The sequence below is a fragment of the Xenopus laevis genome, chromosome 6S, assembly GCF_017654675.1.
Source record: "Xenopus laevis strain J_2021 chromosome 6S, Xenopus_laevis_v10.1, whole genome shotgun sequence".
Lineage (NCBI taxonomy): Eukaryota > Metazoa > Chordata > Amphibia > Anura > Pipidae > Xenopus > Xenopus laevis.
Window position 1 is genome coordinate 104847537 of NC_054382.1, and position 16212 is coordinate 104863748.

At 38.0% G+C, this 16212-nt stretch overlaps 1 protein-coding gene across 2 annotated transcripts in view; it reads right to left on the minus strand.

Moving 5' to 3' along the window:
* Nucleotides 1-16212, minus strand: part of LOC108695329 (brefeldin A-inhibited guanine nucleotide-exchange protein 1) — a 94911-nt gene that overhangs the window by 18471 nt on the left and 60228 nt on the right. For both annotated transcript variants that reach the window (XM_018223771.2, XM_041567916.1), the window contains exons 21-30: nucleotides 15431-15589; nucleotides 13473-13623; nucleotides 13258-13348; nucleotides 11223-11263; nucleotides 8699-8868; nucleotides 6864-7015; nucleotides 5194-5366; nucleotides 4754-4914; nucleotides 4507-4637; nucleotides 5-134 (exon numbers count right to left, since the gene is read on the minus strand). In XM_018223771.2, the coding sequence (XP_018079260.1) occupies nucleotides 5-134; nucleotides 4507-4637; nucleotides 4754-4914; nucleotides 5194-5366; nucleotides 6864-7015; nucleotides 8699-8868; nucleotides 11223-11263; nucleotides 13258-13348; nucleotides 13473-13623; nucleotides 15431-15589 (1359 nt within the window). The remainder of the gene's footprint in view (nucleotides 1-4; nucleotides 135-4506; nucleotides 4638-4753; nucleotides 4915-5193; nucleotides 5367-6863; nucleotides 7016-8698; nucleotides 8869-11222; nucleotides 11264-13257; nucleotides 13349-13472; nucleotides 13624-15430; nucleotides 15590-16212) is intronic.

Below are 16212 nucleotides of genomic sequence, written 5' to 3' on the forward strand. Positions count from 1 at the left end.
TTACCTCCGTCTGCTGCTCTGGAAGTTTCATGTTGTCAAATATCCTAAAGACAATCCTAAACAAGTCTTGCCACCAGTGTTTCTCAAATGTGTGCCCATAGGTTTTCATCACCTCAAACATAACAGTCAGACCTCTGCAAATGAAGATTTAAACTCATGTGAGAAAACAGTGTAACAACTATCACAAGTATCTGCTTTAGTCTGATTTGTTGACTCTTTAACTCAAGCTGGAATTTTAGTGATGAAAATTTTTACAATTGATATTCTGACAGATTTGCAATTGGTCTTCACTTTTTATTTTTGGCGGCTTTTGAATTATTTAGCTTTTTGTTCAGCAGCTCTCCAGTTTGGAATTTTTGCAGCTATCAGATTGCTAGGATCTTATTTACACTATCAACCAGGCAGTGATTTCAATGAGAGACTGAAATATGAATAAGAGGGTCTGAATAGAAAGGTTAATAAATGTAATGTCAATCACCTGACGTGAATCCAATTGAAAATCTATGGAAAAAAAACTGAAGAGCAGAGTTCATAGAAGAGGCACCCTAGAGACCTTCAAGATTTGAAAACAGTTTGTGTGGAAGAATGGGCCAAAATCATACCTGAGCAATGTATGTGACTAGTTTCTCCATACAGGAGGCACATTGAAGCTGTCATTACCAACAAAGCGGTATATTTATCAAAGAATGAAGTCTGAGATAACCACAGTCTGCTAGAGTGAAATACCGCCTCTCTCCATTCATTGCTATGGGATTTTTAAAGGCGTATTTATCAAAGGGTGAAAGTGAAAGTTCACTCTTTGATAAATACGCCTTTAAAAATCCCACAGAAATTCATGGAGAAAGGCGGTATTTCACTCTAGCGGACTGTGGTTATCTCTAACTTCACTCTTTGATTTATATACCCCATTGGCTATTAAATAAATTTCATGTTCAATACTTATTCCCTGTGTCATTCCACTTTACTGCACATAACTTAATTTATGGATTTATTTGTTTTGAATTCATTGCATGTGTGGATTACTTGGGTTGTTACCAACATCTGGTGTAAATTTTATGTCAATAGCCCCATTTACTATTGTCCACATTGCAGCGTCATTTACAGCTTTTAACGGCACAATTTCAAATAGCCTGTAATGAGAGCTCCAGCGTTTCTTAAGACTTTGACTCTCTCTTTGTAGTGTTTCATGCACGGCTGCATAATGATTCTGTCAGCGCAATCCTGGAGGTGTTAAACCGGTGGGTGCTGTTTTGTGTAAGCAGTCAAGTCTTGAAAGCACCGATGTCATGTTGTAAAAAGGAGTGATAAAAGGCGTCTAATTGTCGGGCTTGTACAGTATATACAATTGAAACTATGAAAGAACATGCTGGGATTATTGTGTAACATCAAGAGAGACTCACAAACCAGGCCCGGACTGGCAACCTGTGAACTCGGGCAATTGCCCGTGGGGCCGCTCTATTTCCTGTTCAAGTGGGCCGCTCTTGAACAGAGAGATAAGTTGTGTTTTTCCCCCTCCGTTGCCTTGAATGAAGTCAAGAGTAAAAAAAACAGCAGACCAATAGGGCAGGACAGAGTTAAATGCGGCCCAGCTTGAACCGCTCGGTTGCCTGTATAATTAGGAGAGAGAGAGAGACTCTGCTGCTCTGCTCTGTGACAGCACGCCCCCCTCCCCCTGGACTGTGTGCTTGGCTGGACTGTGTGCTTGAATAGGAGCGTCACAGCTCGTCATGTGACTCGTCGCCTCTCTGCATTGTAATCCGTCGGCAAGTGAGCTCCTGGGAAGAGGTACTGTTCAGTAGGGGAGGTTAAAGCTATAGACATGGGAAGGGAGCCTGGGAGAGGGATCACTGACTTTATTGCTAAAAATATTTTGTGCTGCGCAGGTACTAGCCACAATCTGATACAATCTTGACTGTTGAGGGGGGGGGGGTTTGAGGAGCTCTAGTTCAACAAGTGCTTTGTTTTTCAGTTTAACTGTTTATTGCTAATAATGTTTCGTGCAGCGCAGGTACCAGCCACAATCTGGACTGTTGGGGGGGGGGGAACTTGGTGAGTTCTAGTTCAGCGAGTGCTTTCTTTTTTGGTTTAATAATCATTAAACCAAAAAACAAAGCACTCGTTGAACTAGAACTCCCGAACCCCCCCCCCCCCAACAGTCCAGATTGTGGCTGGTACCTGCGCTGCACGAAACATTATTAGCAATAAACAGTTAAACTGAAAAACAAAGCACTTGTTGAACTAGAACTCCCCAAACCCCCCCCCTCAACAGTCCAGATTGTATCACTTGCATATCACGTATCACTTGCATATTATAAGAAGTAATATACCCCATACTATAATGGTGAACTATTGAATCCTTGTAATTTTTAAATAAAATGTTTAAGGCTTATAATAAATGGCAAATCAACAAAGTGGTTAATATAGACACACTAGATTTATGTGGTGCCGTTAAATAATGTTTTATTGTACTATAATGTAATAATAATAATTACGGTAATATTTGACATTAATTACAGTTAAGCAAGAAAGGCAGCCCTTTATGCACATCACCTATAACCATTTTTGCAGTTTTACCCCAATATACTGTATGTGTGGATGAGTACAAAACATAGTGTTTTTACATGTGGGCTGCTTTGATTATTTTGCCCGGGCTGCTTTTTACTCCCAGTCCGGCCCTGTCACAAACTGTTCCAGCAGCACAGACTAGGTCTGAGATCTATTATACAGAGCAAGCAGCTGTACAGATTTTATTATTATTATTATTATTATTTTTAACATGTATTTATAGAACGCCAACATATTACACAGCAATAACTGGCCACAGCTGCTAGAAAGCAGTGGCTTTGTGTCTGATATAATATTTTGCTGTCATATATGCAGCTGCAGCTATAACCACGTAGGAAGCAACCTAAAAACATTACAAAAAAAACAAAAATATATATTACGGTCAATGCCAATGTCAAAAGATCACAATGAGGGAGACAAACTACTAGCTCAGTATCAAATGGGATAACATACTGGCAAATACGGACTCTTTCAGGTCTGGTTCAGTAATCACCAATTTCCATTACCTTTTACCTTGCACAAATGATAAATGATTTATAATATGATTATTATTATGGATTTATAATATCATAACAAGCAGCTATTCACAAATAAGGGCATGTGCTCTAAATGTAATTTCGTCTGTTGTGTATATTTTTTGTATGCAACATAGATGACTATAAAATCTATCTATCTATCTATCTATCTATCTATCTATCTATCTATCTATCTATCTATCTATCTATCTATCTATCTGTCTGTCTATTTTTCATCTATCATCTATCTGTCGTGCACCGCTTCACTTCTAGGACCAAGTTACCTGAGAAGGAAACTTCTTTTGTTTCAAAACATAGTAATTTCAGCAGTCCAGCCACCTCAATTTCCAGACCCGATTAATTAGAAAGCTGGGTTGCTGCCTACGGTCCAGTATGACCACAAACAGAAAAATTATTTGGTCTCCAAGAATATAGAATTATAAATGTTTTAATTGTTCTATGATTCAGTCTGCATCCCTCTTACCAAGAATATCACTTAAGACTTCCAACACTTATTAAAGGAAAACTATACCCCTGAACAATTTTGCTGTCTCTGAAAATATATTGAATAAAAAGGCTCATATGTAAAACCCTGCTTGATGTAAATAAACCATTTTTATAATAATATACTTTTTAGTAGTATGTGCCATTGGGTAAATAGAAAACTGACATAAAAAAATAAGGGCCGCCCCCTGGGATCGTATGATTCACTGTGCACACAAACAAACCAAACAAACCATACATATTAAGTCACATATTAAGTCACATGAGCCAAATAACAGACAGGGTCTTTTGCTTCAACACTTCTTCCTAATACAGTTAGGGCTAGGCCACACGGGAAGATTTCAGGGAGACTAATCGCCGCGTCTAATCTCCCTGAATGGCTTGCTGGTATCTTGCACCCGCTAGCACTAAAGTCGCCTGCGCCTATTCACACGCAGCGACACGTTTTTTGCCTTGTGAGGCATTTTCGAGCGACTTTGAAAAACGTATCGCTGTGTGTGAATAGGCGCAGGCGACTTTAGCGCTAGCGGGTGAGAGATACCAGCAAGCTATTTAGGGAGATTAGTCGCCTCAAAGACGCAGCGATTAGTCGCCAGGCGACCAATCTCCCTGAATGTTCCCGTGTGGCCCTAGCCTAAGAGTTGTAGTATTTCTGGTCAGGTGATCTCTGAGGCAACACAGAGACCATCATCACAAAATGGTGGTTCAAGGCAACAGATGTAAAAGAGCAATATATACTTAAATATATATACCGGTTTGATAAGATTCTTTGATATAAACTGTTGATTAAATATTAATTTTGGGGGTATAGTTTTCCTTTAAGCTTTTCTATTGTAAAAACAGACACAGATGATACAAACAATAAACACAGAGAACTTTGTAAATACCTTATAGAACTGGAATTGCAAATACGGATTGTTACCTGGTTCTTACATCTAATTTGCATCTGTTGATGATGCAGGACAGCTCAAACAGGATGGGGAACCATCCCCTCACCCACACACGGTCTTCTGGAGCTACATTCATATCATCACTTGTATACTCCTTAAAGGCCTAAAAAATAGAAGCACGTTTTAATATGCAGTATTATCAGTCTGTAGTATGAAATATGACATTTAAGGCAACATGTGTTGCTACTGGATAATCCCATGAAAAGAACGCTCCAGTACCTGTGGCCTGTCTGAAACATATTTTGCACAGTGACGAATCAGACGAATGGCTTCCATGCTTGTGTCTGGGAACGCAGCATTACACGCAAATTCAGACAAGCACTTAACTGCATCTTGGAAAGAATCAATGGTGGCAGGGAAGTGTTTTTCAAACACAAGCGCTGTAATAAAGACGATAATGCCATTATGATACAGATTGAAAAAGTGATACAGGCTAATGTATGAAATAAAATGGAAGAGTTTTAAGAACGGACACTTGTTTAATTTTATCTCAGGGCTGTCCAACTTTTTCCATGCACTGGGCTGATTAATCAACATACCAAATGTACAAGGGCTAAATTAAAAAGAATGATTTTATGCAAAGATGTTTGTGCATCTCATGAACATGAAGGGCCACATCCAACCCTAAATGCTCCAGAAATACCACAGTAAATACTCACTGACTATGTGCCCAGTGGTCTGGAATGCCAGCTCCACTATGCTTTCATCCTGGTCTGATGCAGCTAAATGAAAGACAGAGAAGATATTCTTCCAGCCTGAGCGAATGTTAGCAGCTTGAGAATTCACCATTTGCGCAATGCAGCGTACCACCATGTCTCTAATGGTAGGAGACCTAATTGACAGAAAATATATATTATGAGTGTAAGGCAGTGGTGTTTAGACTATTTCTGCTCAGGCCACTCTTTGCATTCTAACACTTGGTTGCAACAAATATATGTTGTATCAGTTTCCTTCAACAACTTCTAGAATACTTATGATGGCTTATAAGCTATCAGGTGACATTCAGGTGAGCTTCCAGGTATATTTACAAAAGCAATTACACATTCAACCTTATTTAGCCTAATAGCCACACAACACCAATAACCATATACTTTGTATTCACTGCTGTCACACCAATAGATAAGAAGTACCATGTCTCATAATTATTTAATAAATAAAAAATAAGCTCTCTAACTCTAAGTTAGTCGTTGACTTTAAGGGGGGCCACGCGGAACATAGTTATTCTGTGAGTTTGCAACTGATCCTAAGCATGCAACTCAGATTCAAATGCAACAGTTGTGACCCATGTGACCCCCACTCAAGTTACTGCCTGGTAACCAATCAGTGCAGACCAAGAGAGCTGCAAAGCAGAAATACCGTTCTGTTTATTATGTTACACATGCAGTCACTGCAGTCTTTATACATTACATTACATAGATTAACTATATTGAAAACATTTTTTATTTTGCACAGACTATTTATTTATCCAGTTTTTATTTTTATACTAAACAATTCCTTTAAACAGTCAATCTAATCCCAATCACTTCTTCCTCTATCTGCACCAAAAGGCCTGTGTGCAGAAACACGGAGTGGATTTCTGCATGAAATTTTGCATTTTAGCTCCGAAATTTGCTCCATGTTTCTTCACATGGTTCAACACAGAGCCTATCAGTGCAGGAAGAGCAAGAATTGGATATGGGCGGATCTGCTGTTTCTACACAGGCAGAAAAACAGCCATGTGTGGTGTTATCCTTAGTGATGGACTTGTGCAAAGCAAAGTTATTTACTATAATCAAAGTCAGCACTTGTGGTTAAGCTTTTACACATCATTTGCAAATAAGGGGGTCAGCATGAAGGTAAAAAAACACTTAGGGGCCCATTTACTTAGTTCGAGTGAAGGAATAGAGGAAAAATATTTTGAATGGTCGAATGGGCTACTTCGACCTTCGATTCGAACGATTTGAACTAAAAATTGTTCGACCATTCGATAGTCGAAGTACTGTCTTTTTAAAAATTTCTTCGACCCCCTAGTTCGCCACCTAAAACCTACCGAGGCCAATGTTAGCCTATGGGGAAGGTCCCCATAGGCTTCCTAACAATTTCCTGATCGAATGAATATCCTTCGATCGATGGATTAAAATCCAATAGCGCAAAATCCTTCGACTTCCATATTCGAAGTCGAAGGATTTTACTTTGACGGTCGAATATCGAGGGTTAATTAACCCTTGATATTCGACCCTAGGTAAATGTGCCCCTTATAGTATGAAAGCAAACCTACCTAGTACAAGCAACACATTACTGTCAATACGTACTCCCCCTGGCGAACCTACAGCTGTGACTGCTTTCTTACCGATTTCTTTTCATGATGTGCTCAAAGGGTCTCAAGAAGTCCTTCTGGAAACGGAAGTTAGCAAGTTCTCCCTTTTCTAAAAATTTCATTGAGAGTTGCCTTAGGGAGTCTACTGCAAAGATTGCCACATCTTCATTTGGATTGCAGCCAACCTGAAATACATTAAAAAAAAAAAACCAAAACAGAAATGTTATTAAGACTTCATGTATATATTAAAAGGGTGTGAAATTAGCATGTTAAAATAGGTGTTGAAATTATATTATGCCTATTGTTTTAATTGAAAATAAATAATTTTGTTTTATTTTATTTTTTTGCCATTATAAAGAACTAATTTAAAAGTTGGGGGCTGAACAGTTTTCTGAACTCATCTTCCCCAGGGGCATCTAGTATAAGTAAATCTAAAAACAACTGGACTTGCTGAGTAATCAATGAAGACGTTTCACTACTCAGGACTTCATTAATTACTTGCTGCTCGGATGAGTAGTGAGCTGCTAGGATGAGTAGTGAAACGTCTTCATTGATCACTCAGCAAGTCCAGTTGTTTTTAGATTTACCTATACTAGATATACCATGATCTGGATGAATGAAAATCTTAATAGTCTTATCTTCCCCAGGGGCATAACTACAGAGGAAGCAGACTCTGCAGTTGCAGGGAGGTCCAGGTGTGTAAGAGCTTCATATCTACCTTAAAACACATAAGGCTTTCCCTTTTCTAAGCAGCAGCCCCTGAACAGCAGATTTTCAGGGGATTCTCAGTGGACAAGTAATTAAAAATATTAGTTCCTTTAACGTTCTTTGGGACCAAAGAACTAAAGTGAAACTGGCTTCATATTTTTGTTTAGTGCCAGAAACAACAGAACCCATAGATATTTCTTAATTAAAACAATAGGTATGTTCGGCATAAGCCCTTTTCATTTAGCTCATGTTGAAAAGGTGTGTCTGCCCCTTTAACAGTGACTATTCAGATCCTAGCAATAACTAGATTAGCACATGTCTAAGACCGTTTACCTGAGGGAGCATTACCAGCAATGTTTCTGTATATAACATGAATACTGCCTTTGTGCGTGTTTATATTCTCAGATAGGTAAACTTCACTTTATATGGCCATACTTGGTTGCCAGACAGTGATGTGTGGTGTATTTGATCATTATTATTTTTTTGTGTGTTGTACAGCTTGATCTTAATGCCTGTACAACACAGAGACACACATTTTATTATGCTAGCTTGTTTGCCTTGCCCCAAAAATGTAATACAGAGCCTGCTGAGGGATTTAACCTCATCTTCAAATATGAATATGAAACCTCTAACCTGGCTGTGCCAGTCACAAACTATAAAAGAAGAAACTGGAAGAGTGTTACTTTCTAGAAACTAAGGGGGCAATTTACTAAACTCAGAATGCACAAATCACAAAAAATTCATGATTTTTTTTTAAAATCGGACTTTTAAAAAAATCACTGATTTTTCGGAATTTATTAAACCCCGAGGATGGAAAAGTCTGAATCAAAAAATCCGGCATCTTAGACCTGTCAAGGTTGCATATAAGTCAATAGGAGAAGTCCCAATTATCTTGCACTGGGTTTCGAGCAATACCCCAGTGTTTCCCCGCAAAGCAAATTTTTGGGAAAGTGTAATAATAAATTAACACAAAAAAACAGAGCGGATCTGATTGGAGTTTGTAGCAGAAAATATTGAGATAAATTCGGACTCTGATAAATAACCCCCTAAACGTTATAAATGTACAATTTAAACCTAATGAGTGATGTGAGGTAGTTCATGCTAAGGCCATGATTTGAAGGTAAAAATTTGCTACTTCAATAATGGAAAGTGACGTGTACCTTATTAAAGTGGTCTCCGATGACTTCCCATATCCTAGACCACTGCAGCCTGATACGCCCCATGTTGTAGTATGAGATTTCTACAATCTTTTGTAAGCTGAACATACGAGGGTGCATGGGAGATAACAATTCATCCATGGAGACGGCACACAGCCAGCGCACAAAATCCACTGAAAGAAACCAATGACACTTGTTGACCAAAAATACTGGATAATGATCTAGTCGGCACATAAAATCTACATTCAGGAAAGGTGTTCTATTGTCTTTTACACATGCTAGTGGATTTGTGTGACTTGCTGCTATTTTCAGAGGATCAACCACACAGAAGTCACAGTACCAGGATGTTCTGAAAAAACACATTTATTTCACCCCACTAGGTAAAGCTTTTGAATGCTGTGCAACGAGGAGAAGTGCCCAATCAGAAATCAGGTAGTTTGTATGCAAAAATATGGGCACTTGTTAGTATAGCCCAAATGATGTGCCTGTGTGGTAAATTAAGTAGGTCATGTACAGTTTACTCCCAACATACTCAGCTGGCGGCTTCTCATAAGCAGCAAAGTGTAGGCAATGTAAAGCTCTACAGGGCAGAGACCTCATCCCAACAGTGTACTGAAATTCTCAATACTTATTAAGTTTTTATTTTCACTGTCTTACTATACCCCTGCTTGTGTTTACACATTGTAAAGTTCTATGTACATCTGTGGTGATATATAAATAAATACAATATGCAGTACATTAGATTGTTATCTGCCCTTACTATAACCTGACCATTAGTCTCAGTGCTTGGTAAAGGTATGGGACTGGTTATCCACAACACTAGGGACCTGGGGTTTTCCAGATAACAGATCTTTTTGTAATTTGGATCTTCTTATGTGTACTAGAAAATCATGCAAACATTAAATAAACCAAATAGGCTGGTTTTGCTACCAATAAAGATTAATTATATCTTAGTTTCGATTAAATACAAGATCAAGGTACTATTTTATTATTATTATTAGGGATGCACTGAATCCACTATTTCGGATTCGACCGGACCCTCCGAATCCTTCGATTTGGCTGAATACCGAAACTAATCCGAATTTGCATATGCTAATTAGGGGTGGGAAGGAGAAAACATTTTTTACTTCCTGGTTTTTTGACAAAAAATTAGGATTCAGATTTAGTTTAGCTATGCTGCAGGCCAGGCTTCCATGTGGTTGTAGCACCCCCATACCCGTCTCTTTAAATGGTGGAACAATGCCTTTGGAAATGGGTGTTGGTCAGGGCAGTTTCTCTCTCTTAAAAGCCGCAAGCGGGGGAGGGTTAATCTCATGGAACCAATGCTGGGGTCTAGGTTATCTCTCCCCTTTGAAAGCTAATGGCGGGGGAGGACTAAGCCCTATGATGAAAACCAATGCCCAGGTCGGGAGACCTTATTTTTCAGGTAATGCTTTTATGCCGTGAGGCTTTAGCATTTGAAATTATGACCAGAGGTAAATAGTTAGGGACCGCCATATGGGTTTTACCTTGACGTGGTATGGTGGCTTATCAATTTTATGATCATAATTTTGTAACTAAAAAACCCCCTGTCTTTGTAAATACATGCATCTGCATAGATTACTGATATGACAGGGGACCAGGGAATGTGCATTGATCAATTTTTCTTCTTTTTTTCTATGTCTGTAGTTAATTTGGCCAGATCAGTAGCACTTCCAATGTATTTTAGTACATTTTTATTTAGCCATGGAGTGCTCTCACAATTTTTCCTTTTTGTATTCAGATTTAGTTCAACTGGGCAGAATGACTCGGCCACATCCGAATCCTGCTGAAAAAGGCAGAATCCTGGCCCAATCCCTAATTATTATAGAAAAAAAGGAAATCATTTTTTAAAATTTGGATTATTTGGATAAAATGGAGTCTACGGGAAACAGCCTACCCAGAATTAGGAGCTTTCTGTTTCCAGATTACAGATCCCATACCTGTGTTACCTGTAATGCATTATTTATAAATGTTTGTTTGCCATGCTTTGGCAGTTTCCTTTGACACAAGTTACTTCCAGTTTAACCTCACAATCTGCTTACTACACCTAATTAGTGCAAGGCCTAAACTTCTATTTGGGCTAAATCTCTAGTAGAAACAAACCTCTTATATTTAAATTCCCACCAGTCAATGACAGGAAGTCAGTGCTTAATTCAACAGCCAATCAAAATTCCTTTCTTTTTCTATGCTTTTTCTTACAATTATTTAAATGAATTTTAGGAATTGTCTTTCACTTTTCAAACAATCTTATTGTGTTTTGTTTTACCATATCATCCACAGTCTATTGCCCTTGTATTGATGGTGCAGTGTATGAATGTGTCAGAATGCTTAGCCACTGCAATAAAGTGAACTGGACAATTATAGTGAATCAAAAAATAATATAAAAAATGAGTGACTGATTTTTCCCCACACATTTTGTATAGCTTATTGCTTATTTATTATTTATTTTAAATTTATGCACACCATTTCATATGGAGGCCTTGAAAATGAAAATCTAAACTCTTACCTATTGCATTACCATCCAGTCTTGTGGATCCTGTAAATATCCTGCAAAAATCAACAAACCGTTTATTCAGCAACAGATTATAGAATAAACACTTATATTTAGAAGCTTTTTATAGAGCAATGGAAAGTTCCCTCTATGTATAAATGAAACAGTTGCTTTTCCATAAGCTAAAACCAGTTTGGAGTATCTTGCCAGTATCATGCAGGGAAAGAAAAACTAAATATTCTTAAAGGGATACTGTCATTCAAAATGAATCAGTTAATAGTGCTGTTCCAGCAGAATTCTGCGCTGAAATCCATTTCTCAAAAGAGCAAACAGATTTTTTTTATATTCAGTTTTGAAATCTGACATGGGGCTGACATACTGTCAATTTCCCAGCTGCCCCAAGTCATGTGACTTGTGCTCTGATAAACTTCAATCACTCTTTACTGCTGTACTGCAAGTTGGAGTGATATCACCCCCCCCCCAGCAGCCAAACAAAAGAACAATGGGAAGGTAACCAGATAGCAGCTCCCTAACACAAGATAACAGCTGCCTGGTAGATCTAAGAACAACACTCAATAGTAAAAAGCCATGTCTCACTGAGACACATTCAGTTACATTGAGAAGGAAAAACAGCAGCCTGCCAGAAAGCATTTCTCTCCTAAAGTGCAGGCACAAGTCACATGACCAGGGGCAGCTGGGAAATTGACAAAATGTGTAGCCCCATGTCAGATTTCAAAATTGAATTGAAATCTGTTGGCTCTTTTGAAAAATGGATTTCAGTGCAGAATTCTGCTGGAGTAGCACTATTAACTGATGCGTTTTGAAAAAAACATGTTTTCCTGATGACAGGATCCCTTTAAATACTATCTTAGTCCTTTGCCCAGTTAATTTTAAAACTAAATAATTTTAACCCCTTCTCACAAAATTCTCATTTATTACACATCTTCAATATGGAGTGGCCTAATCTTCATTACCCAGCTTCAGTATAAATTCCTAATCGAACTGCGCATTTAGAAGTAATACACTGCTTCATCCGTGCATCCACCCTTACTTTTTTATTTCAGTGCAGTAAGTTGTATTTGTAATTTAAAATAAACAAAAAGTTTATATTATCAACTCATAATATTGAGGGGGTTATTTATTTAAGTCCCATTTTTTCTGGTTGGCGTTTTAAAGGGAAAACAATTTTTTCGGAGGAAAAAAAAACTTGAATCTGTTGTGCTTTATTAAACCCTGATGCTGTTAAAATTCTGAATAAAAAAGTACTTCATCTCAAACCTGCCAAGGTCATGTAGACGTCAATGGCAGATATCCCGATTAGAATAGATCTTGATCTGCGCTAGGTTTCGACCATAATCCGAAGAATTTGTGCATAAACACTATCACTATCATATGCACAGACAAAACTGATTCCATAGACTGAAAGGAAAACATGACAATTTTTCTCTGCTCAGAGGGACCATTTCCAATAATTCTTAGGCTCACAGAATCATTCATTCTCTCTCTTTTTTTTTTTTTTTTTACATGTATGAGCTCATGTCAGTAAGGAGGGAAATGATTCCACTTCAGGAAGTTAAGGAGACAGACAATCCACAACAAGAATTTGTCTCTAGGAGGGATATATTGATATAAAACGAGAGCAATTTTGTTTACATTATCACCACGCCTATCACATGGTCTGTTGCTGGACTACTACGACTCCCAGTTTCCCCCAAGATCCGCTTTTTGATGTACTGAGATGTGTAGTCTAACCTACAAATGGAGGAACATCAGTATATTGCTGGGACAATTGAATCCCAGTTGTGTCAGATATTTGGAATTTTGATTTGTAATTGAGGTACCGCTACGGGACTACAGCATGAGACCCTCTTTTTTGAATCAGTAAATGGATCACGATTACTAAACCCATATTAGTAAAAACATGGCATAACCACAGAATTTCGCACCAAAATTTCTCAAACACAATTGGCCTTTTGTCTTTATGTCAGAAAAAAATTCTGGGACAAAACACCCAAGTGTCATAAGCCTAAAATATAAAAATTAAGCATACCTGTCAACAGCCACCACAACGCTTTGTGAACTTGTCTCCCCTATGGATTCCTGAATGCTTGCTATTTGTTTCCAGTCCATATTTCCCCCAACTGTAAACAGCACAGAATAAAATAGTGTAAAAATTGCAGCGGCACAGGCACACCAAAATGCTATCATAACATGTGAACCTCAACTGAAGAAAGTTTGTGTCTTTAATTTATTGGAAATACACACCTAACCCAAGACTGACAAATTCATCAGATGCTTGGTCTTTGGTGCTTGTAAAAAATCCTTCTCTGTTTCGAACAGTTCCAGATATGTAACGTGGCTTCACCCCAGTGCCAATCAACTGCGCAAGCTCCAGCTGACTAATGCACTTCAAAATCTGAAAAGTTAAAAAGAACAAATATAAATACACACACATTATATATACACACACATTATACACACACACGAGAATGAGAGTCAGCTCACATCATTTTTGTCAGCACCTGTTGGAGGTCACACCATGGCCATTTCCATCTCAAGAAATAGTATTTCCTAATAGTAAATAGTTAAATTTATCGTTTTTTTCCCCAAAATTAAAGTTTAATGTTCCTGTCTCTGGTCTTTCAGTCTGGCAGCTCAGTAATCCAGGGGTACATTCGCAACTGTTACAATTTGCTACATTTAGTTGATACAATTAGTTTATCAGCAGTACCTTTGAAATATTAGCAACTATTGTATCAATTCTCACAGACACCTTTAATGAAACTTAGGGATTCTGCTCAGCTGGGACAAAGATAAAAAATGTATCAACTAAGGAGGCTATTTAGCAAAATCCGAAAAGTTTCCACTATTTTCTGAAAACTACTCTGACCAAATCCACACCGACTTTCCCCCATTTATCAATAAATTTCTTGTGCGAGGAAAAAAATAGATAATATTGTGAAAAAAATCCAAACTGTACCAATTTTTTCAGATTTGTCTCCGAAAACTGTATCTTTTTCGAATTTGTCGCCGAAACCTGTGACTGTTTAGTATTTGACAACCGAAAACCACAAATTCTTTGGATTCGGATAATTGAATGAAACCCAGCCCAGATCTGTCAGGATCACTCCTTGACGATCCTGTTCCCGGCCGAGGCAAATCCAAGATGGCGGCACCCATGGTCGTCGTGTGGTTTCGAGCACCAGCACGTTAACGCCAGTGTGCAAAATCGTGATGCCACAATGCCGTGTTTTGGCGCCAAATTCAAATTAAAAGGACGCCCAGGACACCGGTTCAATGCCCGACTATAGGATTTGTTTGGTACATTCCTGGGTGTTCCTAAATTCAGTTAATTGTGGATTCCTGGACTTTTGACCCTGCCTGTACCTTGACTTTGCAATTGTCTGCCTGCCTATTGAACTATTGCCGGGATTTGCCTACGCTTATTCCTGAACCCTTGTCTGTACAGCAAACTTGGACTTTTACTCAAAGCTTCATCCTTGATCCGGACTTCCCCCGCTGGGAGCCGATAGACCCCCTGACAAGCTCAAGATATCAATGGGACATCTGCCATGACTTCTACATGAACTCGGCATGTCTGAGTTGGAGTACTTTTTATTGTGACTTTTAACACCATCGGGGTTTAATAAATCACGAAAATTTTAGGTTTTCCCCTTTAAAAGTCTGACCAGAAAAAAAACAGACATTGATAAATAACCCCCAAAACTTATACATTTAGAACAGTTAAAAGTCGGCGACCCACCCCCCCAAAGCTGCTTTAGAAGGTGAAACATTTAACTTTACACTTCATTATTAGAAAAACTTTCTCAAATAAAAAGTAACTGCAAAAAGTCTTTATTTCTGGTGAACTATCTGAAACCAACTGAACTGAAAAAGTGTTTGAAGGTGAACAACCCCTAGAACTACTAGAACATTATGTAAACATGATTAAAATAACCCCAATAGGATTGTTTTGCATACAGTGGATTTATTACATGAATCAAAAGTACAATGTACTGAGAAAAAAGAAATCATTTTTTAAAATTTGATTTTATGGAAAAACTTGAGTCTATGGAAGATAGCCTTCCCATAATTCAGAGCTTTCTGGATAACAGGTTTCCATATAGCGGATTCCATATCTGTATTGCCATTTACTATTCAACACCCAGACTTTGAAATGTATATTTTTGTCTAAAATTCTTCTAAAAATATAGAGGTAGTACCTCATGCCAAGACGATCCCAAGTAGTTTCCATCAGTATGGGCCACTGTGATGAGGGTTTTGATAGTATCTATGTTCTTCTGTTTCATTTCGGTAATTCCAGAGCTCACAGTTAATAATGTAAACCTCGCTAGGGCTTGTACATAAGCATCTCTCTCCAGCTACAAAAACAAAAAAAGAAAATGTAACCAGTGTTATTTATATATAAATCTCTCTCTCTGTGCCTAAGCCTTTACAAGCATATATATATATATATATATATATATATATATATATATATATATATATATATAGAAAGGCATAAGGAGCGCACAACCATGTGTCCATATTCGCCCTGGGTGCCAGTCAAGGAATATGTAATAAGAATTGCAGCAAGCGACGGCACTCCTAGGAATTTCACCAAAACAGCAGTGATATGAATCAAAGGTGAGGTTTATTAAACCTCACCTTTGATTCATATCACTGCTGTTTTGGTGAAATTCCTAGGAGTGCCGTCGCTTGCTGCAATTCTTATATATATATATATATATATATATATCCCAGTGTGCAGGAAAATCTCTGCAATTTAGGGGATCACTCTGGGATTAGTCTGTCCTCTTACTTACGATAACATAAAACATAGACTTCTGTATTTGAGAAGTGTGGAGCCATCAAATAAATGTCAGAGATGTGACAACAAGCAAAATCAGTGTTTAACCCTTTCGGAACCTACTTCTATACTGTAGATTACACACAATAGATTTTTTCCCGGTAACTTTATCAACATAGAAAATAATTGTCAATT